We start from the raw sequence: 25,311 nt of genomic DNA, 5'->3' as shown, positions 1-25,311 counted from the left end.
TAATATAGTTTTGATATTGGCTATTTATAGTTTTTGTCTATGCATCACTATTTTCGCTACCCATGTTTTCAAGAATGTTCAATCTCTTGTCGGCTGAATGTTCAGCAACCAGAATAGTTAGAATATAACGCATGAACTGTACTTCCATCACTCGCAGTCTCATTTTCGTTTACGTCATGTTAAACCTGCCTTCCACTCCGCCTAAGGTCTGTAGGAATCCCTTTTGCCTTATTTCCATAGTTTCAGTGAATTCTATCATTAAAATTAAGTGTTCGAAAAGGTTTAGGTAGTTACATCTTATACAAATGCTTCTAGCTCAGTTACTGGACACCTCTAGAGCCCAAGCATAAATATTGTAGCAGGTTGAGTGTTGGGTTTCCAAACACTTGCCCTACGCCCCTGGATGTGTAGCTGACCACAATAGAGCATCTCATTGAAGAACCACGAAAAGCGGCTCTGGCCTGGAAAAGAGAAGGTGACTTTACTTCAGGTTTGTTGCGGTACATGAGAGTCGGTGTCTGCTCTCGTAGACCACACTGAAGGTGGAACTCTTTCTAACTTTGCTTTTCCATGCTCCAGTATGTGCCAGCCTTCAATTTGTGAAATTGACAAGTATATTCATGCAGTAAACGATTAATAAGATTAGTAAATTTTTCTGGCATACTAACAAAATAGGTTGTTTTTATCAAGGATGGAAATATATACATGCAAATTTAATAGTGTATTTTTATTACAGGAAAATAAGCTCTTATTTATTTTGAATATAGATAGACTTGATTAATACTCCTGATTGTGTTGCATTTATGCCAGAAAGCGTATTATTTGTATTTATGAGGAGAATACGGCTTGCTGTGATTTTAAATTGTTACCTTTTTGACTTGTGTGGGTCAAAATAGCTCCTCCTGAGAGGTACAGGATGGCGAGAGAAAAAGGGTACTGTCTCTTTTTGTCGTTCTTTACCTGTCACTCAAACCAATAAATGCTCTGATAGGATGGATTTATCTGGTTTCTTTTAACCCTTTGAGCACCTAATAGAGGGATGCCAACCTATGTTCATTTAGAAGAATTAGCTGTGGATTGAAGTAGGCTGCACGATTATGACCAAAATCATAACTGTCTGATTATTTACCTTTAATATTGAAATGACAATGTATTCATTTTGATTAATAGAATTTCATTTAAATATAATAAATTTGTTTGGGGTAACTATGCCAAGTTTTGTTTGTAGGCTACACATCTCAACAATCAAAGAACTATTTGTTTTATAAAAGTATGTATATGTGTAATAATATTTGACTAATTGAATGGGTGCATTTTAGTTGCACATTGCTGTACTGAATAGATCCAGATTTAAATCTAATTGATGCTTTTCAAAATAAATTAGGGTTGACTCAAGCAGAATCTCAACTATTCTTTTGATTAATTGTGCAGCCCTAGTTTAAAGTTTTGATGAGTTGTTGCATGGGGTTTGCTTGCCAATTTATCACAGAATTTAATAACACATCTCACCGTAAAAACGCTCTCAGGTTCTCAAAGGGTTTTAATAAACTGGATAAATCCAATATTAGCATCACCTTGATCTTTGCTTAAATGTTCTGTATCACTTTTCCTTATTTCTGGTTGCTTTTTCCTTTTGTAGTCTGACTACAGTGTGTATTTGACCAATGGGAACTAATCTAATCTTAATCTGTGAATGTGCCTTCTCAATGCTGGGTTCTGCATCTGGATTTGGGATTTTCTGTCTTGTTTTTTGTTTTCTTCTCACTTCTGCTTTTTCTGACTTTGCATGCCCTTGTATTCTTATGCAAAAACAACAACAAAAAACACTTTTTAATTGTTAGTTTGGCAAGACTATTGTAACAAGATCTTTCATGAAATTTTGTGACCTCTCTCTCTTTCTCTCTCTGCCAATGTTGTCGTAATAAATATGAATAATGGTACAGCAGACATGCGTGCCGTCTTGATTTCTCTCTCCATCCTTCAATCTTGCCACCCAAAGCAGATTTAGTCATCAGAATTATCGCACTGCACCAGCTTCTTGTCAATTTCACAAATTGATTGATTGTGTAAACACCCGTGCCCTGCTCAACTGTGAGGGAATTAGGTGTTTTCATTCATTTGTGGTTGTTTTTTTATCTAGAGCTGCCAATCACTTAGTAATTTCAGTGGAATCAATTTAAGTAGATTTAGGTGTTTTCTCAAATGTATTGTTCATTTTAATTAGGTCTCAAAATGAAGCCAGTTCCTGCATATATATATGTACGCGACGTTAAAAAGGGTTCCAGAAAACAACTCCTTGCCGTCTTGCGCTGTCTGCTGTCAGACACACCTGAAGCGCGTGCACAAGTCGCCTCTCTGACAGTGTGCAATCCCTTCAGTTCTCTTTTGTGCCTTATTACACTCGAACGGTCAAATGCACACACAGTTATGTCAAAATGCTTTGTATTAATGAATATTCATGTGAACACAATCAGTATGCATTAGGTCTTAAAGGGATGGTTCACCCAAAAAATGACCCCGATTTACTCACTCTCAAACCATCCTACATCCATACAATCAGAGTTATATTTTAAAAAAGTCCATCTATTTTAATGCCATTAAATGGCAGACCAAAATTTGAAGCCCAAAAAGTACACCCGTCCTTTATAAAAGTAAAAAGGCCCTTATTAACCCTCTGGAGCCATGTGGAGCACTTTTATAATGGATGGATGCACTTTTTTTGTGTGCTTCAAGTTGTGTGTTGCATTCACTGCCATTATAAAGCTGGAAAGATCCAGGACCTATTTTAATATAACTGCAGTTGTATTCATCCGAAAGAAGAATGCCATATACACAGGATTGAGGGTGAGTAAATTTATGGGATAATTTTCATTTTTAAGGAGAACTATTCCTTTAAAATCTGCTGCTGTGTATCAAACAACAAACGATAGAGAAAATCACTTACTGCTCTTGACTGAAGAACTTTTGTAGCTTTATTATGAATCAGTGTATTTAATTCATATGAAGACTATGCAGTGTTTTTATTTTACATTTGATTACTCAGTTTCTGAATAGTTTCTTGAAGCTGCACTATGTAACTTTTCCGTCCGATAGAGGTGTGCCTTTTGGAAGTCGTAGTTTGATGATGCCAAGTTTGATCTTAGAATCTTTAGACGTGGTCTTCACCTCACAGACGGTGGAAAAGACTCGGAATAGGACTCGAGCCGAAATCATGTTGATGGATGCGGTTATTAACGTTACAGTAGTATAAAGCAGAGCAGGACAGAGTGTTGTGGAGCTGAGCAAGGCCGCTGGAGCGATTGTTGCGGAACACACAGCTCGCAAGCAGCGGGACTTAATATGATGAGACAGTCGCCGGCTCCATTTCCACTTTTCCCGGTCCATGAGTAAGAGATTGCACAGCTCTGTTCATCATATTAGATACATTTGTGTGTTTAAAATAATGCTATGACGTTACTATGCGCGTTTGCTCAGCGGGTGCTGTGACACTTGTTCACACTGCTAGAGTAAACCGCTTCTGCCAAATTAAACCGGAAACCGAGGGTAACGCAGATATGACGCAATTGACAGGCGAATCTCTTAGACGTCCTAGCTTCTTGGTTAAAATAGCAAGTTTCTCACAATTTACAAATAGTTGGAAACATCTGGGATATTGTAAGAACTCAGCTGGACAAAATATATAACACTGGCCTAGTGGTTTTTGGATATTTCACTGCAAAAATACTACATAGTGCACCTTTGATTGATACTGTTAAATAGATTGAATATAGGCCTACCTGAAAAAACAAATGCACTGTTTATTTCAGGTGTACTATTGTTTTATTTGTCCTATTGTTTTAGGTTCTCATTTTTAATAAGACAGGTAAATTATAATAACAAAAATAATAATCATCCACACCTAGTTTCAGGTGTTTGTTTTTTTTACCTGGATGTTATTGATGTTAAGTTTTTTAGGTCAATATAACTAAACCAATTTACCTACTAATTTATATATTATCACGTTGCGCAAAGAGTTTTTATATGCTTTGGTGGTTAAAATTACATTCCTTTTTATGTAATGCTAAAACACTGCTGGTCACCTTCAGAAGTTTCAGTAATCAGGCTTTCTTTTCACAGAAAGAATATAAAACACATTTGTTTTCTTTTTTTAGTTTCTAAATGTCTTTTAAATATAATTTAAATTGATTTTACACACTTCAAGCTAGTAGTGTCGCATATTGAATATTGTATTATTTAACAAGGTATCAAGTCGCATTTTTTGCATTTTGTATGTGCATGCAGTAGCGTGGAAGTGCACAGCACAATGCAGCATTTTCTGCAGTTCTTTTATCAGTCAGTGTGGTCGATTGCACAACACTATACTGAAAGACAGAACATTAGCAAAAATATATCTTGGTGAGTCACAGTCTAGTCGCTTTTTTTGTTGTCAAAACTGATTCATTTTATAAAAATGAAAGGTGCAGAATGACTGGCATAGTTATTTTGACCTTCAAAATTAAGGTTTACTTCTAGTAACAAATCTGAAAAGCCTTCATCAATCCACATATGCAGATGTCACTCACCCTAATCTAGTCAATAAGAAGTTGAGCGTTTCTTCCCAGACTCAGAATGACTTCTGGGTGTAGATAAGGGCTCAGGAATCATTAGAGTGGCTTTGTGTTCCAGAAGTCTCTAGTTAATTAACCAGGGCTTCATTCTATTGAAGATTTCAGGAATAATTCTTCATGACCAGGGAGCACTTGAGACTATCCTCAATCAGTAAGCAAAAGACAAAATGAACCCCGTCATGTCTGGGTTTTTTAAGCCACTTGTAAATGTACATAAACAGTCAGTTTTGACTTAATGCATAAGAGAGTAAACACATACTTTAGACCAATTTAGTATGAAACAGGGTGCGGTTCGTATGAAAAATTGGTGATGTGAAAGAGGTCATGCGGACCGCAGAGTGCACCAGGGTACTGAACCCGGGACTGAAACTGGTGCGAATGTGAACGCAACTCTTTTGCTCTGGTGTGCACTTGGTAACCTGTGCATGCATTTTTAGCCAATGGCGATGTCATTAGTTCAACAAAACACATGTAAGGGTTGACAGTGTTGATGATTTAACCTGTACCAGGGTTTGATAGAATCAAGCTGAGTTGACCAACGCTGCAGGAGCCACTGCGGTGAAAAAATAAGCTAAAACTTGGGCCCAGTGTGGTCCAATAACTTATTTCTTGTCTCATTATAAGCCCCTAAGGCTTAATAATGTGACAGTATATCTTTAATTACAAATCTTGATTTTGTAGTTTTAAGAAATGCAGTTTTAACTTAAATGTTTTTATATGTTAGCCACAAAACTTGATTAGTGTTATAAAGTCACTTATTCTAGACGATGCAGTTATACTCCAGTCGTTCAGCTGCTGACCCTGTAAAGCTGGTAAACGTGGTAAGTTTCACATATGCGCAAGGATATCAAAAAGGACTTTAGATCAGTAGTTCTCAACCTTTTTCTCTCAAAGGCCTCCCAATATTGGCTATTTCCAGTGTTTCTGCTGTAATTACTTCAAAGCTGTTTGTTTTCAAACTTTTTATTGACAAACTAGGAGTGCTGATATATTATCTATTATTAAAGAATTGTGTTCAATTGACCAGTTATTTAAAGAAAAAAAGTTTAGTGTAAAGTTAGTTTTTTTTTTAAATATTGTATTAATCATTTATTAATTTAAATCATGGGTTTCGGAAGCAAAAAAAAAAATAAAATAGGTAGGTTGGTTGGTTGGGTGGGTCCTCTCACAGAATTTTTTTACTGGAGTAGATGCCATTTATATTAAGTACAAATATATTGCCTTGTTTACTAAATATCTGGTTTGGACAGACAAAATGACAGAAAACAGAATTTTTTGCAGGAACAATAATGTAGGGGTAAGGCGCATGGCATCAACTTTTAAATCAAATCGCCCCAAGGTTCGAATCCGCGTTTTCCCTCACTGGGGTAGTAAACAGACGTGTGGTTGATTAGAGAGGGTCAAATTTCATTGGCCTTAAAAAGTGCCAAGTTGATTGTAAGTGGGGGATTGTCGCTCCCCCACTTACAATGGTTCCAACGCTCATGCTTTAAATACTTTTCAGCCACCTTGAGACCTCCTGTTTGAGAACCACTGCTTTACCTTTCACTAAATTTGCCATTTAGACAACCTGACAGCTCAAATACACATTTTTTTATGGAAGAATTATAAATCCCTTTGGAAGGCATTGCCCCATGTTCTTTTGAACGTGCTACTTAAATGAAATACCAGTGCTGTCAGTAGAACAACATTTTTAAACTTTCATTCTGTTCCACAAAAAGTACTTAACTGCAAAACTGTACTATAACTATACAAGTACTACAATTGTTAGGGCACTGAAACTTTATTTATTTATATTTTTGAATGGGATTTCCCATGTTGTCATTTACAGAGTCTGATGATTTGAAATTTGACCCCTTTGGCACATCGGCTGTCAGCAGTCTGGGCAGCTACGACTGGTCCGACAAGGACGATCTTTCATCTGGTCAAGTTAAGAAGCTCCAGGGAGACTCCCAAGGTGGACTGCCATCTTCAGCTGTTGTCCATAGGAAAGAGACCTCTTTCGGGAGCTCTGAGAACATCACCCACACCACAGTCGCCAAGGTGACCACCTTCCCAATCGAAGATGGTGGCTCCACCGCTGAAAACCAGTTTGAAGCCTTCGCTGACTTTGGCTCCATTGAACAGTCCGGCCAAGATGACGACGATGACTTTGGCGACTTTGCCAGCACGGTTTCGGAGAAATCCGACTCCCCTCCTGGAATCACAGAAGCAGAGGGCAACCAGAGCGAAATGACAGATGAGTTTGGAGCCTTCCAAGGTGACAAACCCAAATTTGGCAAGTCAGATTTCTTGAAGGCCAGCGCGCAGCCCAAGGTCAAATCCAGCGAAGAGATGATCAAGAACGAACTCGCCACCTTTGACTTGTCTGTGCAGGGTAAGTTTCAATGAAATATTTTTTGCTTAAATATTAACAGTATATATTAATCAACTGTAAATACACTAAAGCTGTGTCTTATTTCGAAGGCTGCATCCTTCAGAGGACATTTGTCAGCTGCATACATAATCAAGGATGTCTCATTTCAGAAAAGTAACCATCAGAAAATTGTTCAGTATTTCTTGTAAAGCGTAAATTGTTGTAATTTCTTTTGACTTTGCAATGTAATGGTTACTTTTTTAAAATGAGTCAGCCTTAATGATGTAAACATGTGACCTCTGGAAAGACAATGCAATTGGTTCTCATTCCCTAAGCATTTTCACATATCATGAGTCAGTCACCAATAACTTTTATACAAAAACGTATTTTAAATTTGAATACAAAACAAGTAGGAATAACTTAAACCACACGTACACAAATAACACATAATGAAAGTCATTTTAATCATGTTATGCTGAAATTATATACATGGAGTAGCGTTGATATATTTCTGTGCTCCTGAATGTTTCTGTGTGCGCAGCGCAACCTCCGCTCTCTGTGTGCTAGTGACGGTTATCTGCTCCTCAATGAAAATGGCGCATTAATATAGAACGCTGATTAAAATGACTTGGAACTACCTGTGCATTACACGGACTTATTGCACACCTTTTAGCCAACCCGAATCAAGCATTCAGACAGACCATGTTATGTTATAACTCTCTTTATTATATAGCTCTGTGGAATACTTGATTCTGATTGGTCAATTGCACCATCCAGCGGTATGTTATTTCTTGATGACAATCGGTTAAAACGGTTAACACTGGCTCATCCAGCTAACTGAAGTCTGCTCTGTTCTTTCTTCGTTGGATGTTTTGCGTTAGGTGCGCTAATGAAGTATTAAAACTCAATTCAATATTTTGTGTACAATTATTTATGTCACCCGGTATCGTAGACTCACTCTCTTGTTTCATTCAAATGCAGCTGTTGCCATTTTGTGACAGTTGTTTTGTACTTGTACACTGTAACAGATTATAAGCCAACAGGTAAGATTTTTAAATCAATAATTATTTATGTGGTGAAATGCCATGTAGTAAGTGGTATGACTTACTATGACTTACCATATCTCTTTTATGTCCATCTAGCAACTGCTATCTTCTGGGAATCTTTGTTTAAAGACCCAATTCAACTCAAGTCAATATTTTGTGTAATCATTTAATTATGTGGCATGTAGCCGTGTAATGAATAGGATGATGTTGTTATTTGTGATGATGCAGCCAGTTGTTATTTTAGAATAAACCCCTTCAGGGTCAGAGTTTATTCTGTGATGATAGCCATCTGGATTTACATTATCACTTATGTATAACAACGCAGAGTCATGAATGAAAATCTCTGTAATCTGGGTCTATATAAAAGGTGTTCGTGTTTGAACTGGTTTTGAGGATGGCACACTTGCCATTTGGCAAGGATCTTGCTGCACATGCTCAGAATAGTGGCCATCTTTAGAGTAAACATCATATGGTTGCAGAGAGTGATGAAAGGTTTAAAACACAAAACCATGTTTTAAGCAGATGACTAACCTTAGGCACTCTGCCACTTATTTAGAACACTCCTAATTCAGTAACATCAGAATGAGGTTCACGTGTGCATTTCCACAGCTGCATTCTCTCTTAAAGTCAACAGATGGCAGAGTGGCATCTGATGCACACGGCAATGTCAATAGATAAACACTGCCACCCAAATCCCTCATCACTTTGGTTTTTCACCCTCGCTCCCCCATAATGCATTAGCACTTACTCAATAACATAAAAGCTTATTTGCCTGTTATTGATCCTCCACCCACATCCGCTAAATTTCATTTGTTCAAACAAAAGAGGGTTTACTCCTCTGCCGACCTTCTATCAGACGGTTAATCTGAGGAGTGGGGTTCGTGCAGGAATGGATTAGCTCCTGAAACCATGCAGAGACTGATGTTTTTCTCAGCGGGAGCGTGATTACCTGTCGCTGCGTCACATGAGCTTGTTGTGCCACTGTCCGTCTCCTTGCTTATGTGCGCACAGCATGCGTCTGGTGCCAGTTTGACTGTGATGCTTCATGAATAAGGAATGCCTGTATTACTGTGGTGCTCTTTTCCACATAATTATCATTTGTTGCAAATTAGGTGTTTGTGGTTGGTGTTGTGGCCCCACCATGGATTAGCGATGACAGTTTGTGTGCTTCGGAAAGTTTTAATTATACAGCAGGATCAACAATTAAACTCGTACAGTAAATATAGAGCGAGTATGGGGTAAGATATGTCACCCCCTTTGTCACATGTCCTGTGCAATTATTTAAATGCGTATGTATTAAATACAATTCATACATAGTTAGTTAAAGGGATAGTTCACCCAAAAATGAAAAATCGATGTTTATCTGCATACCCCCAGGGCATCCAAGATGTAGGTGTGTTTGTTTCTTCAGTAGAACACGCATGAAGATTTTTAAAGGGATAGTTCACTTTAAAATAAATTCTGTCATCCTTTACTCACCCTCAAGTTGTTTCTAACCTGTATGAATTTCTTTCTTCAGCTGAACACAGGGGAAGATATTTTGAAGAATGTCAGTAACCAATCAGTTACCTGGAACCATTGACTTCTATAGTATTTTTTTTCCCCTACTATGGAAGTCAATGGTTCCAGGTAACCGATTGGTTACTGACATTCTAAAAAAGCGAACTATCCCTTTAACTCCAACCGTTGCTCGTATAATGCATGTCACTGGGGTCTAATTACATCAAGTTTTCATTTTTGGCTCAACTATCCCTTTAAATACACCTCCTTTGAAGAGCATGTTTTTCATTTCTGATTTAAAATTTATTTTTTTATTTTGTGCAAGACATGTCGGGGGTGGTACAACTCATTAAAATAATGAAATTCTTGAACAGAAAAGCAATCTGACAGTCTTATTTCTTAGAAATGTTTCAGCAAAACTGAAAAAATATTTCAATCATAATATACTTGTATCAACATTTTTTATTATATGTGTCTGACAAACAACATGCATAAAAAATCACCATAAAACAGAAAATGACAAACTAATTTTATGTGGTAAGACTCAGGATAAGTGTTATTCTACTCTTATAGTATTTATTAATATTTTAAATTAGTTCATATTTGAATTGTTGTTTAAGTTTTAGTAATTGTATGTGCTTTCATCTTTTTTATTATAATCTTTTTTCCCTAATATTTCTATTTTGCTCTAATTATATTGCAGTTTTACTAATTTTAGTATTCCTAATTTGTTTAATATTTAAATTTTATTTCAATGACCAAAAACGTTTTTACCTTGGGTCATTTATTTGAAATATTTTTTAAATAAAATGTACCTTACATGTGAACTACTATATTATCATTTTACTTGGTAGTTACACCACATGATGTTTTACGCTCATTTAAAATGAATTATTGAAAAAAAGTTTCATATGAATCCCACAAGAATACAAAGAGTTGTACTTCGCACACATTTGAAACCTAGTTGTTTAATGTTCTTTATCGTTTACTCGTTTGTCAATGACCCATAAATTTGTGCAAAGGTTCCCATAAGCGTAGCCACAGTCTGGGAGAGAAAGAAATTGTACGGTCCATCCCCTCTCCTGCCCCTGAGCAGCCCTTCAGAGACCGCTCCAACACCCTAAATGAAAAACCAGCGCTGCCGATCATCCGCGACAAGTACAAGGACCTCACAGGAGAGGTGGAGGTCAGTCATTTGCTCTCTGTTCTTTTCCTCCCTTGTTCTATGAGCACACAGACAGGTTCTCCTTGTTGAATACAGCCTGAGGTTTCTCAATGAACAATGCTCTGATTCGGTTTCATCTTTTTCTCCCACTGTCTCTCGTCCAAACACTCCTTGCAGGAGAGCGAGCGATATGCGTATGAATGGCAGAGGTGTTTGGAGAGCGCTCTGCAGGTAACGTATTCCTTGACGCACACACATTCATAAAGAGCTTTGTATACATTTTAATACTCTCTAGATAGACTCAGAATCATGATATCACAAGACTGAGGGCTAAGGTCATTTACATGCTAGTTTTAAAGGTATAATAGCAAAGGCTGCCTGATTGTTAAGAGGTCACTGTTAGCCAAAACATATTTAATGTTTAATATATAGTTATACACCATAGGATTTTGGACTGATTTCACAGTGGGAGAGGCTACTTAACATGTTGCAACGGAAATAGAAAGTTGTGGCTTCATTTATAAGGCTATCACATACAATCGCAGTTTATCCTAGATTCTATGGATTCAACATTTGAACTGTTTTGTTATAATTACGTCATTGAAGTGAATTTATTTAAAGATTTCCTGATAATAATACATGCCCACACACACACGTACTAAAAGCAGGCCATGCCATGCATTTTTTGCAAGCGTGCTTGGATTTCCTTGCCCATTGATGGCAAGTGCCATATTTTTCTCAACCATAAAGGGATATACGTGGGCGTTCTGTAGGTGGAGTTGATGCTCTTGTACACATTGCTGTGAATTTAAGATGAACTGTGGGATAAAGAGGGATACATTTATGAACACTTTTATTTTAAATCCATACAGATATTTTATAAATCTTACTCGGGGACATTTGAGAAACTGTTCCATGTTCACATCACTTACCATCAAATTGTTCCTGTTTTTACCATCAAATTGTTCCAAAAACTGTTTAAGTTTTTCTTCTGCCGAAGATCATTTAATGTTGGTAACCAGACAGTGGACCGTAGCCATTGACTTTCATAGTATTTTATTCCTTCCATGCAAGTCCACAGCTACTGTCAACTGTCCGTTTACCAACATTCTTTCAATTATTTTCTCTGTTTAGCAGAAGAAATAAACTCATAAAGGGTTTGAACAACATGAGGGTGGGTAAATCATGAACTATCTATTTAAAGTGCTAGTTCACCCCCCAAAAAATAATTGTTTGTGGCATAGTAAATATGTTGAATTACCGGTGGAGCCCATTGGTTCAAGGGATCACTCTGATTGGCTGTTAAGCTTAGCGACCAGTGCATGAAAAGAATAACATAAGTGACGAAAGCAAGCGAACAATGAAGTCTAGACTGTAAGTGCTGCTTTGTTTATGGTTTGTACTTAGTACATCTGCCGTCCTGATGAAAACGGTCTACTGCCACCTGTTGGTATGGAGAGTTGTTTCTTCTCTAACAGAGATGCGGAATGTACACGCTAGCTGGCTGTTGGCTTTTTGTGGTGTGTTCAAGCGCAACTGACCCAAATGCAGGCGACAATGCAGTTGGCTTTCATTTCATCTCGATTTTTGTTGATTTGGTGTCAGATTTGTCTGGTCCTTGTGGCTTACTGTCTTCAAAACACGAATATATATATATACATGAAAGTCATTATGAGGGTGATTATATATTTTTGAGTGCACTTTCCCTTTGATTTCAAGTCATTTCCATTAGAAGCATTCTTGTGTTCAGACTGGAAGAATAGTCTAGTAGTAGTTCAATGCTGAGGGCATAAGATTACTTTTTTTGTAAGGTCTACAGAATCTTCTTGTTTTCTTCAGTGTAATGTCTTTTGAATTATAGTATATTCATTTGAAATGATTTGTGATAATCCAGGCTAAACTGGAGCTAAACTGATTGCTTTACTGAGCAATAAACACCAAGATAGCAAGATAATCGTTTGTAAATAAGACACGAACACTGGATTTGAAGACATATTGAGATTAAAACACAATGCGGTGCCTTCTATATTGGGTCTGACAAGATTGGTGCAGCACACTTATGTGAGTAAAAGTGTTTTAAATGTGATAGTATTGCATTGTTACAGATCGTATTGATTATGTGTACATGGCGTGCCTAACAGAGCATACCAGCACACTGTCACAGTCTGGGGAATTCCTTATTTGTTGGTTAATTGTGATTCGAGATCAGACTCTCAGGGCTTGCAAAGCCCAATGTCCCAGGGCTATGTGTTTTCCACATGGGCTACCAAAACTTAAGCACGTCTGCAGGCCGGTGATTTCTTGATCTCTGTTGTGTTTAAAGAGCGTTTGTGTATGGTTGGCACTTATATCCACTGATCGGGCAGGCCAAGTAATAAATAAATAAATGAGAGAGGGAAATCATTGTGTTTGTTTGATAAAAATGTTTTGAGACTGAGCCCCGTCAGAGAATTATTTTGGCCGCTTTCAAAACAATCCCCAAACGTGAACTGACTGGAGCAGAAGCTCATTAAATATGCAAATCTTATCCAATCCTAGCCGTGGGCGTTTACTTCCAAGTCTCCAGTGCGAGAGCCTCAAAACCAGTGGAGAAAATAGCCTATTACTTATTAGTTATGATGTTTCTGGATGTAAAAAACATGTGAACATGTTAAGTTGACCTCAGACAACAGTATACTTAAAATAAAAAAATCCAGTTCATGACACCTTTAAAACAGTTCAAACAAGCATATTAGTCTAGGACTAGTCTTAAGCCTTGTCTGTGAAAACATACTAATGTAAAAAATGGCCACTTTACAGCCATGTTCTTTCTTCCCCTTCCAGGTCATCACCACTGCCAATAACACCCTTAATGGCATCAGCAGTTCCACAGTGTGCACAGAGGTCATCCAATCAGCACAAGGGATGGAGTACCTGCTGGGTGAGACTACGACTACACTCACACTTTATTTACTGATCAGAGACCAGCATTACCCATCATATCAGTAAAACTCATGATCAGCCATGTCACACAATATCTTCCTGCTCATCCATACCTGCTCCTCATGAACCCCTGCGGTCTTCAGTCAAACAGACAGCCAGGTGTTCTGGTTATCTGCTTCCTATTTCTGGAGTCACACACACACACACACACACACACACACACACACACACACACACACACACACACACACACACACACACACACACACACACACACACACAGACACAGACACAGACACACACACACACACACACACACACACGGGGTGGCTTTAATGAGCTGTACGGGATCATCATGTCAGTGGGAGGGGAACACGGGTGCCGCTGTTCCATTGAAACAATCTGTTAAAGCTCTTTGATCCGGCTCTAGCAATTGTGACTGAAGACAGAGCAGGACATTGTGGGTCTGAACGGGGGAGGCTAGTGTTGCAGAGCAGGGCAACTATTCTGGGCCACTCTAATGGTTTCAGCTTAGAAGGACATTCAGCATTGGTGAGGGCTGGGAACGGCACCGCTGGGTTATTGTTTCTCCTGTTTAGTTGTGCACAGGCTCTGTTCACACACTGCACACAAATCCACAGTGTTATCAATATCTATAATAGACTTTAGCTAGGACTTTATAATAACTTTGGTTGCTGTAGTACTGATGCCAAGAACAAAATGGAAATACTGTTTCCGCAGCATGTTCTTGTATATATTGTCAAATTTAGAAAAAATCTTGATTTTCTCATTTGAGTTCGCTCTGATGAATAGCCTCCCGCCTTTCTCATGCCATAGCAATCACAACAATCATTATCAATGCATCATTTTATATTCATTCACACTCTTGGTTTTGAACTTCTTTGTTGGGTTCTTCATGTGTTTGGGAAGATTTTTACATGGCATACATTAATTTTCAATTTTTTTGTATTTGTCAGGTGTGGTGGAGGTGTATCGGGTAACCAAGCGTGTGGAGTTGGGTATCAAAGCCACGGCCGTTTGTTCGGAGAAACTACAGGAGCTGCTTAAAGACATCAGCCGTGTGTGGAACAACCTGATTGGCTTCATGTCGCTGGCAAACCTCACTGTGAGTTTATAAAAAAAAAATGAATGGCTCTGGTAGTAAGCACAATAGTATTTCTAGTCTATTGCAACATCTCTGAAATTGCCTGCCCTACCTTTTAACCAGCTTATGTTATTTTATATTTTAAAAAATCATAAAGCAATTAATTAGTTCTCTAAGTATTTGTAAATGTATTTTTATATCGTTACACAATAGTTATACACAAAGTCATGAGGCACCAAAGTGTACCGTATTTGTGGAAAGTGAACATGCAGCTGAACAGCATTTACCCGTGCAGTGTACTTGTGGGAGAATATCAATACCGGCAGATAATATTAGAGTTGTGCGGTCAGATAATATCAGCTTGGGAGAATGAAGTCTAGGCACACTGCCGAAAACCCACAAACGCTCTGAAGCATAATAAAAATGAACGTGGTTAGGGAGTAGGGTTTCTTTCTGCATGGATCCTGCTGCTTTGGCCAGATTCTGCAGCTGATGTATTGATCTGCAGGGCCAATCAACTGCTGTGAGGTTGATGGGCCGGTTCAGTGGCCACTGTGATCTGAAGTTTGAGTGATAGTTGGCGGGAGGTTTGTGTGAAGGATGCAATGTAATCCCAGTTGCTGCATTCATGATGTTTGTTTGTGTGTGTTTTCCTGTAGCCTGATGAGAGCTCACTGGACTTCTCCTCCTGTATATTGAGGCACGGCATTAGGAATGCCAAAGAGCTGGCTTGTGGAGTGTGTCTGCTCAACGTGGACTCGCGCAGCAAGGTCTGTATGCGCCAAGCACAAACATATCTGTATAAGACCATTAGCGACACACACAAAACACAAACGTATTGTATTTCATGTCGGATGGTTCACCCAAAATTTTTAATTCTGTGATCATTTATTCACCCACATTTTGTTCCAAACTCATTTGACCTAATCTCTTCTGTGGAACACAAAAGCAGGAATTTTGAAGCATGTTCTGGTCGCTCTTTTCCATACATTACAAAGAATGGGAACCTGAGCTTTAATGGTTCGAGTACGGATTCAAAAGCACTATAAAAGCAGCAGAGTCTTTATTCACATCTCTCCTTGGGTCATTTATGAGACAAATAGCGATGATCAATCTGTGTCGCATTTTTTTTCAATAAATCGGTTGGTCCAGTTCACTGTTGTTTAATAATAATAATAATGCGTTCGATTTATATAGCGCTTTTCTAGGCACTCAAAGCACTTTACATTGAAGGGGGGAATCTCCTCAACCACCACCAATGTGCAGCATCCACCTGGATGATGCAACGGCAGCCATTTTGCGCCAGAACGCTCACCACACACCAGCTGATTGGTGGAGAGGAGATCGAGTGATGAAGCCAATCAGATTATTAGGAGGCCATGATGGACAGAGGCCAGTGGGCAAATTTGGCCAGGATGCCGTGGTTACACCCCTACTCTTTTCCGAAAGACATCCTGGGATTTTTAATGACCACAGAGAGTCAGGTCCTCGGTTTAACGTCTCATCCGAAGGACGGTGCTCTTTGTCAGTACAGTGTCCCAATCACTATACTGGGGTGTTAGGACCCACACAGACCACAGGGTGAGCACCCCCTGCTGGCCTCACTAACACCTCTACCAGCAGCAACCTGGTTTTCCCAATTGGTCTCCCATCCAGGTACTGACCAGGCTCAGCCCTGCTTAGCTTCAGTGGGAAACCAGTCTTGGGCTACAGGGTGATATGGCTGCTGTTTAAGGATATGATATATATAAAAAAAGAATAATATTTTGACTTTGCTTGTGTAAAACTGAAATAAAAAATAAATTAAACATAAATAGTTACAGATCTTAAAGTGACAGCCGCCTAATAATCCGGCTGCTGTGATGTCTTGCATGTTGTCTTAATGTTGATCAATTAACAAAAAACAAAAAGAAAATCTTATTTAGATGACTCTATATTTAATTTATAATTCATGCAGTGAAGACTGTGAAGTGTTTGATAACTTTATTCAATTTCGGTATATTTCCTACCTAAATAAAATATTTAAAATATATAAAAAACTTTAAACGACAGGTTTAATGTTTAAAAAATTGCGATTTATTTATAGAAAAAGGTGTGATTTTTGATTTTTTTAATCCATTGACAGCACTGTTATATTAATTATATTATTAATTATAGGCTTAATTATTATTATTTTTTCAGTTTTAGTTTTTACTTATTTCCAGTTAGAAATTTTAAGCTTCAACTTATTTCAGTTAGTTGCCAAAGCAACATTTCTCATTTTCATTTTCACTTATTGGTATTTATATTTTATTTTATTTAAGTTTTATTTCATTGACAAAAATGTTTTTAATAGTTTTCGTTAACAATAATAACCCTGGTCTATTTTACTAAACTGATCTGATTGATTTGTTCACCAATCAGTTCTTGACTTCAGCTCTCTGAATCAATGATCGGGTTGCAGTGTTTATCATCTTTTTATCATCGAATTAAAGATTGTCAATTAAATTGATCTTGTCTGTTGTTAAACAAAGCAATATAGAGCACATTAGACTACTTTTATAGTGCTTTTATGTTCCTTTTTGAAGCTTGAAATCTTTAGTTCTCATTCATTGTAATTACATGGACAATGTTTGGGTGAACTATAGGTGTAAATTATTTAAAAAAAAACCAATTCATTTAAAATTCCCATTGAAGAAAAAAAAAAAACACGAAAAACATCCCTTCTGACCATTTCTTTGATTTTCACAATTTTACAGAAGAAAAACGAGAACACTTTTGGACGCCTGTTTAAAAGAGTAGGATTCACTGAATTGCCTCAACTCCAATTTGCAGCTTGTTGCAGGGGTCAGACAGACAAACCCATGTTGTGCTGCCAAAGTGACCAGAACTCACCTCTCCTTTTAGACTGCCAAAAGCAGCTCTCAGAGGCACGCTCTGACTCATGCATCTAAATCAACAGACACTCGGTCAAGGCCACGCTTTCATTAAAGTAGCTTTAGGTGTTTAATTTGGCTATGGGCTCTTAGCTCCTGTTTTCTCAGCATTAACAGAAATCTTTCATGTCGAGCTTGCTTTGCCTAAGCGGCCAGTAAGTCTGATTGATGGCCAAAAAGCATGAGGCAGGCAGCAAATAGGTGATGTATTAGTCATTTTGGCACCACAGGGCGGTGAAGAAAAAATCTAAAAGTGGTATGGGGCAAATTAAATATAATTGTAAGGGATTAGTTCGTTCAAAAATACAATTGTGATTTACTCAGTCATTTCAGTCCAGAACCTTTTATTCTTCTTCCATGTTTAGCAGAATGTCCAAGCTGCTCTTTTCCTGACCATGCAACTGTATTAAAAGTGATGGCATAAAAAGGGCGTAAAAGTGTTACTTGTGCACTATTTTGTAAAGTCTCAAGTCTGATGTCAATAATATTATGGCTTTAAAAAGCAGCCACCTGTCAGTCAGACATTTGGAGGTTACATTGATTTGGTTTGCGTTTTCATTACAATTTTGATTTTAGTATTGACTTGGCAGTGGCACTAGAGTAGTTTAGATCAACATGACTGAGTAAATGACACAATTAAAATTTTTGTGTGAATTATCCCTTTTATTTATTCTATTCATAAGCACAATTCAATTTAAACACGTAATTGTCACTTGTTGCCACTTGTCCCGTTAACAAATAATGGCCAATCAGCTCATTAGGATTCCTCGTCTTACTGAAACCCTCCTGAATCTCCCTCACATTTATGTGACGGTCAAGGTTTGCTGATGTAATAGGGGGGTAAACATTGCTCGTAGTGCTCTAGATGCAATCAGGGAAGGAGGGGCTCAGAGCAGCAAGGAATCATGGGACGAATGTCTGAGGAGCAGATGCAGCTCAGCCATCAGTCACGGCGACCAAAAACACAGGTGCTAATAGAGCTGATGAACACATCCAGCCCGCTGCAGATTAATAGAGCGGTTTCCGTCTGCTCCTGACATCCGATTAATATCCACTTTTTAATTACGTTTTTGGGGGCCTTGGGTGCAGCGTCTGTCTGGGGGGAATGAAATCAGGGGTTTGAAGGTGGAGCAGCATCTCTGAGACGAGCTCTTTTTAAAGGTGGGGGTGTTGGGCTACAGGTGGAGATTTTCACTGGGGTGTGGATGATTCACTCTACTGACCTTGGGCTAGCTTTCAGTTTCTGTCCCTGCCGGGGAACGACGTGATCCTGCTGCATCTGCTAACAGGATTTGTCTGCAGGAATGGGCAACAGTGTATTGACATAGCACTTTGCATATATTTGCTATTCAAACTAAAATACAATTCTATACACTACGTCAAAGGTTTGGGGTTGGTAGGTTTTTTTTATTGATTTTTTTTAAACGTTTTTTAACTATCAAAAATACAGTTAAACAGTAATATATTGCAAAGCTGAATTTTTAGCATCATTACTCCAGTCTTCAGTGTCACGTGATCCTTCAGAAATCTTTCTAATATGCCGATTGCTGCTGAACGATTTGAAAGTCTGGTAGTGGATGATCCTCAGTCATTTACTACGCCTGGTTTTTCCTCTGTAACCATTTACAAAGTCGGCAGCTGTAGGATGCCTAGTGTTAGATTTTAAGTCATGTAGTTTATTCCAGCCTCAAATGTCACACTAATATAGCATCCTATTAAAAGCCCTGTGTGTCTCTGTGAGGTGGGCATCCATGCTAAAATTAGAATAGACGCCAGGTTATTAAATTCAAGCACCTGTAGCACAGCTGGCTGCACCTAATGTGAAAAACAACAAGTAGCAGTTGAAAGGAAGCCATTAGCTTGTATTTGAGCTGTATCTACCAAAGCAAAGTCATCCATTAGCCCAGCATACCTTGTGCATTATGCCATATAGGAGCTATCTCAAATGTAGTAAGAATCCTGGCAGAGGGGCACAGCTTCAGCTTTCAGAAATTCTAGTTAATAAAAAAGCATGGAGGCCAAATACCTATCAAAGATTGATTAAGCATTATTGACTCACAAAATACATAAAAAGTAGTTAAAAATCATTTAAGCATGTCTTTTAGTTGTTATGAACATCCTCCCATGACATGGTTGGTATACAAACAAGCTAGTTAGTACCCTCACAGCTTAAATGAAAAATAAATGGAAGTCGTTTAGTACGATTATTTTTTTTTTTAGATTTTTCTTTTTTTCCCTTTTTTTTCTTTCTTTTATTAAGCAAGGATGCATATTAAATCAATCAATCACAAATGACAGTAAAAACATTTATAATGTTACAAATTTGGCAGAATTTCAAATAAATGTTGTTCTTTTGAACTTTAAAGAAATATTTTTGTTTCCAGAAAAAATGTTAAGCAGCACAGATGTTTTCAACACTGGTACATTTACATTTAATCATTTAGCAGACGCTTTTATCCAAAGCAACTTACAAAAAAGGGGAGAGCAATGAAACAAACAAGGCCAACAACGTGTAAGAGCTGTAAGAAGTCTCAATTAATTAGCACAGTACACACGTTTTTTTTTTTTTTTTTTTTTTTTTTTTTTTTTTAAGCCATCTACAATAGCCACCTACAACAAAAACTCACGTACGCAAAATACACTGGATTTTGATAGCTATGATAACAACCCATTAGGACTAAGGCTGTTGCCCCAGCTGTTGTCGTTAATGCAGATTCAGTGGCCCAATGGGTTGGTTTTGTATGGCATTCTAGCTAAACGCGCAGCAATAGCCATCTACAACAAAAACTCACGTACGCAAAATACAGTACACAGGATTATGATAGTTATGATAACTATGTAACACACCCGCCTGAAGGTACAAATCCGGATGAGAGACGTAGATATGATCCGGGAGTGTGCACTTTTTGGTTGTTGCTGTGGTGATCAGTAAGTGCTATTCTGTATTGGTCAGGTGCAATTGGAAAATATGTGTCTTAATGCCGATTAATTACATTGGTAATAAAAATGTTTCTTGAGCAGCAAATCATCATATTAGAATGATTTCTGAAGGATCATGTGACTGAAGACTGCAGTAATGATGCTGAAAATTCAGCTTTGCATCACATATTAAATAGAAAACCATTATTTATTTCTATTTTGAAATAATTAAAAATTATATTTTAAAAATGTATTTATTAAAAGTGTAATATTTTACAATATTACTGTATTTTTGTATATTCTGTATTTTTGAAATAAGGTCACAATTGTAAGAAATAAGTTAACAATTACAAGAAATAAGGTCACAATTTTGAGAAATATTGTCGTTTGCAAGATATATAGTGATGTTATTCTCAGTTTGACTCACAAATTAAAATTTCTCAAAATTGCGACTTAATTCATCGCAAATGAAACTCCTAATTGTTAGGAATAGACAGTTAGGAACTCTAGTTACATGCCATTTGTTTTCATGTCCACCGTTGCCCTTTCTTGTGTTGTACTGTATCTAATTTGCAACAAGCTTCCGCCTTTGCATGGACTCCTTCCACTGTGGGCTCTCTGGTGCTTTAGTTTTGCTCATTAACCAAGCAAAAAGAGAAGACAAAGCTTTATACTAATGCTGATGCTGACTTGTTTATGCTACTTGCAGGCACTGACAAAAGACAGTCACTCCAAATTAAGGGTAAATATTCTACTGTTTTTCTCAAAGCTTCGGTTTAGTGTATGTAGGTCGAAGCTGAAGCGTCCCTCACTGTCCTTCAGACTTCGTTGTAAGAAGTGTTGTCATGTTTGCAGGTAGGATGCACTCTGTGTTTGCAATCAGATAGTAATTAACCTTTCCGCCAGCGAAACAAGGTCAGTTGAATTAGGGTGACCTTTTCAGCGATTCTGAGCCACCTGTTCATCTGCAGCAGACAGAGCAGAGAAACAGCGTTAGTGCAGCAGCTGCCGTCCGGCTGTGCACCACAGACACACGCGGGCGTATCTACTGCGGGATCAGACGTTTCATCACACAGCATTGTTCCGATGTCCACTCAGACACGTTCAGCTCTGTACTTACTACAAGGAAAGGCAGAAAGTGAGAGAATGTACAAGTGAGACAGACAGATGGTGTATCATTTAGGTTTGACTAGGGTTTGGTATTCCCAACTATCTTAAAATACACTAGACATTGATAAAGGCAGTGGGGCCTAGAATTGAGACCACTAGTGGAATTGCTTAAATTGTGTGTAATTTGTATAATAATTCATTTTATAATTGAGAGAAATTAAATATAGTGTGGTCTCAGACTTGGACCTCACTCTGTCATTTAAAACATGGCAATGCAATCTCGTAAGTGTTTGCAATTAAATCTGTGCATTATAATTCAGCAGGAATGTAGAAGCGTTTCAGACCCCTCGGAAATGGCATTGCCAGATTTTGCGCGCACACTTAAAAAAAACGAATTGTACAAATTGTAAAATTAGAGTGTCATATTGTTAAAAATTGAGTTGTAATAGTTGTAATTGCAAGAAATAACATCACTATATATCTTGCAAACGGCAATATTTCTCGTAATTGTGACCTTATTTCTCGTAATTGTGTCCTTATTTCTCGTAGTTGTGACCTTATTTCTCGTAATTGTGACCTTATTTCTCGTAATTGTGACCTTATTTCTCGTAGTTGTGACCTTATTTCTCGCAATTGTGACCTTATTTCTTGTAATTGTGACCTTATTTCTTGTAATTGTGACCTTATTTCTCGTAATTGTGACCTTATTTTTTGTAATTGTGACCTTATTTCTCGTAATTGTGACCTTATTTCTCGTAATTGTGACCTTATTTCTCGTAATTGTGACCTTATTTCTCGTAATTGTGACCTTATTTCTCGTAATTGTGTCCTTATTTCTCGTAATTGTGACCTTATTTCTCGTAATTGTGACCTTATTTCTCGTAGTTGTGACCTTATTTCTCGCAATTGTGACCTTATTTCTTGTAATTGTGACCTTATTTCTTGTAATTGTGACCTTATTTCTCGTAATTGTGACCTTATTTCTCGTAATTGTGACCTTATTTCTCGTAATTGTGACCTTATTTCTCGTAATTGTGACCTTATTTCTCGTAATTGTGACCTTATTTCTCGTAGTTGTGACCTTATTTCTCGTAATTGTGACCTTATTTCTCAAAATTGTGACCTTATTTCTCAAAATTTTGACCTTATTTCTCAAAATTGTGACCTTATTTCTCAAAATTGTGACCTTATTTCTCGTAATTGTGACCTTATTTCTCGTAATTGTGACCTTATTTCTCGTAATTGTGACCTTATTTCTTGTAATTGTGACCTTATTTCTCGTAATTGTGACCTTATTTCTTGTAATTGTGACCTTATTTCTCGTAATTGTGACCTTATTTCTCGTATTTGTGACCTTATTTCTTGTAATTGTGACCTTATTTCTCGTAATTGTGACCTTATTTCTCGTAATTGTGACCTTTGTTTCTCGTATTTGTGACCTTATTTCTTGTAATTGTGACCTTATTTCTCACATTTGTGACCTTATTTCTCGTAAGTGTGACCTTATTTCTCGTAATTGTGACCTTTGTTTCTCGTAATTGTGACCTTATTTCTCGTAATTGTGACCTTTTCTCGTAATTGTGACCTTATTTCTTGTAATTGTGACCTTTTTTCTCGCAATTGTGACTTTATTTCTCACAATTGTGAACTTATTTCTCGTAATTGTGACTATTTCGGGATAATATTAAGGTCGCACTGTTCACGCCCGTGCAGCCTCTCGATGAGAAATCGCAACACTAGAGCGTTTTCCTGAAAACCATCACGACTGAAAATTACACTGATTTCATATGACAGCTCCATAAACAACTAATTAACATTCACTTAAAGTCACTTACAAAATTAAGATGCAATATTTAGTGCTTTTGTTCTATTTCAGCAGTAAAAATAGTTTACAGCAGACCCGTAACGCGTCTTACTCATAGCAACAAGTGTGAACGATTCAGTGTTTGAATGAATCGTTTGAATGAACGACTCAGTGACTCACTCATTAAGACTGTCACCTGCTGCCACCTACTGGAGGTTTAATTTCATGTTTGCACATACTTTCCAACATTTTTTTTTGTCACTTGTAATGAAGCTTGCTTATTAGTGAAATTATTAATTTCACAGAATGGTAATTATTGACTTTAGCCTGGATTGATGGCTCTCAATATCGCAATATATATCGTTGGGGGGAAAAAATATCGCAATGTATTTTTTTTCCAATATCGTGCAGCCCTAATTGTGACCTTATTTCTCGTAATTGTGATCTTATTTCTCACAATTGTGACCTTATTTCTCATAATTGTGATCTTATTTCTCACAATTGTGACCTTATTTCTCACAATTGTGACCTTATTTCTCACATTTGTGACCTTATTTCTCACAATTGTGACCTTATTTCTCACATTTGTGACCTTATTTCTCGTAATTGTGACCTTATTTCTCGCAATTGTGACCTTATTTTTCGTAGTTGTGACCTTATTTCTCGCAATTGTGACCTTATTTCTCGCAATTGTGACCTTATTTTTCGTAGTTGTGACCTTATTTCTCACATTTGTGACCTTATTTCTCGTAATTGTGACCTTATTTTTCGTAGTTGTGACCTTATTTCTTGTAGTTGTGACCTTATTTCTCGTAATTGTGACCTTATTTCTCGTAATTGTGACCTTATTTTTTGTAGTTGTGACCTTATTTTTTGTAGTTGTGACCTTATTTCTTGTAATTGTGACCTTATTTCTCGTAATTGTGACCTTATTTCTCGCAATTGTGACCTTATTTCTCGTAATTGTGACCTTATTTCTCGTAATTGTGACCTTATTTCTCGTAATTGTGACCTTATTTTTCGTAGTTGTGACCTTATTTCTCACATTTGTGACCTTATTTCTCGTAATTGTGACCTTATTTCTCGTAATTGTGACCTTATTTTTTGTAGTTGTGACCTTATTTCTTGTAATTGTGACCTTATTTTTCGTAGTTGTGACCTTATTTCTCGTAATTGCAACTATCTCGATTTGACTCTCACAAATGTCACTATCTCAGTGTGACCATTTTGAGAAAAAGTCGCAATTGTGAGAAATAGTCGCACTTGAGTGTCATTTTCGAGATATAAATTCACTGAGATATAAGATATAAAGTTGCAATTATGAGTGATTTGTGAGCTATAAAGTCGCAACTGTGAGAAATAAGGTTGCAGTTGTGAGTCATTTGCGAGATATACAGTCACACTGTGAGATAAATTCACAGTTGCGAGAAATACGGTAGCAATTATGAGAAATGCCATTTGAGATATGAGCTAACTGAGATATAAAGTTGCTATTACGAGAAAGTCGCGATTGAGAGAGTAATTTGCGAAAAAGTCAGTTATGAGAGAGTTGCAGTTATGTTCACTCGTTATGAGAGATACAGGTCCTTCTCAAAAAATTAGCATATGTGATAAAAGTTCATTATTTTCCATAATTTAATGATACAAATTTAACTTTCATATATTTTAGATTCATTGCGCACCAACTGAAATATTTCAGGTCTTTTATTGTTTTAATACTGATGATTTTGGCATACAGCCAGAGGTGGGTAGAGTAGCCAAAATCTTTACTCAAGTAAAAGTACAAGTACTTACGGAAATATTTACTCAAGTAAAAGTAAAAGTAACAATCGTAATAGTTACTTGAGTAAGAGTAAAAAAGT

At 37.3% G+C, this 25,311-nt stretch overlaps 1 protein-coding gene across 4 annotated transcripts in view; it reads left to right on the top strand.

Annotated features, from left to right (window-relative positions):
- The window catches only part of synrg (synergin, gamma), an 87,853-nt gene that overhangs the window by 56,850 nt on the left and 5,692 nt on the right, over window positions 1-25,311 (top strand). For 3 of the 4 annotated variants that reach the window (XM_067451081.1, XM_067451080.1, XM_067451077.1), the window contains 8 exons: window positions 6,439-6,984; window positions 10,532-10,695; window positions 10,852-10,905; window positions 13,498-13,594; window positions 14,574-14,722; window positions 15,361-15,471; window positions 17,440-17,478; window positions 21,245-21,277. In XM_067451081.1, the coding sequence (XP_067307182.1) occupies window positions 6,439-6,984; window positions 10,532-10,695; window positions 10,852-10,905; window positions 13,498-13,594; window positions 14,574-14,722; window positions 15,361-15,471; window positions 17,440-17,478; window positions 21,245-21,277 (1,193 nt within the window). The remainder of the gene's footprint in view (window positions 1-6,438; window positions 6,985-10,531; window positions 10,696-10,851; window positions 10,906-13,497; window positions 13,595-14,573; window positions 14,723-15,360; window positions 15,472-17,439; window positions 17,479-21,244; window positions 21,278-25,311) is intronic. The other variant, XM_067451079.1, reaches the window with a different exon arrangement.

This window comes from Pseudorasbora parva, chromosome 8, assembly GCF_024679245.1.
Source record: "Pseudorasbora parva isolate DD20220531a chromosome 8, ASM2467924v1, whole genome shotgun sequence".
Classification (NCBI taxonomy): Eukaryota; Metazoa; Chordata; class Actinopteri; order Cypriniformes; family Gobionidae; genus Pseudorasbora; species Pseudorasbora parva.
This window is presented reverse-complemented; position numbering and strand designations above follow the sequence as displayed.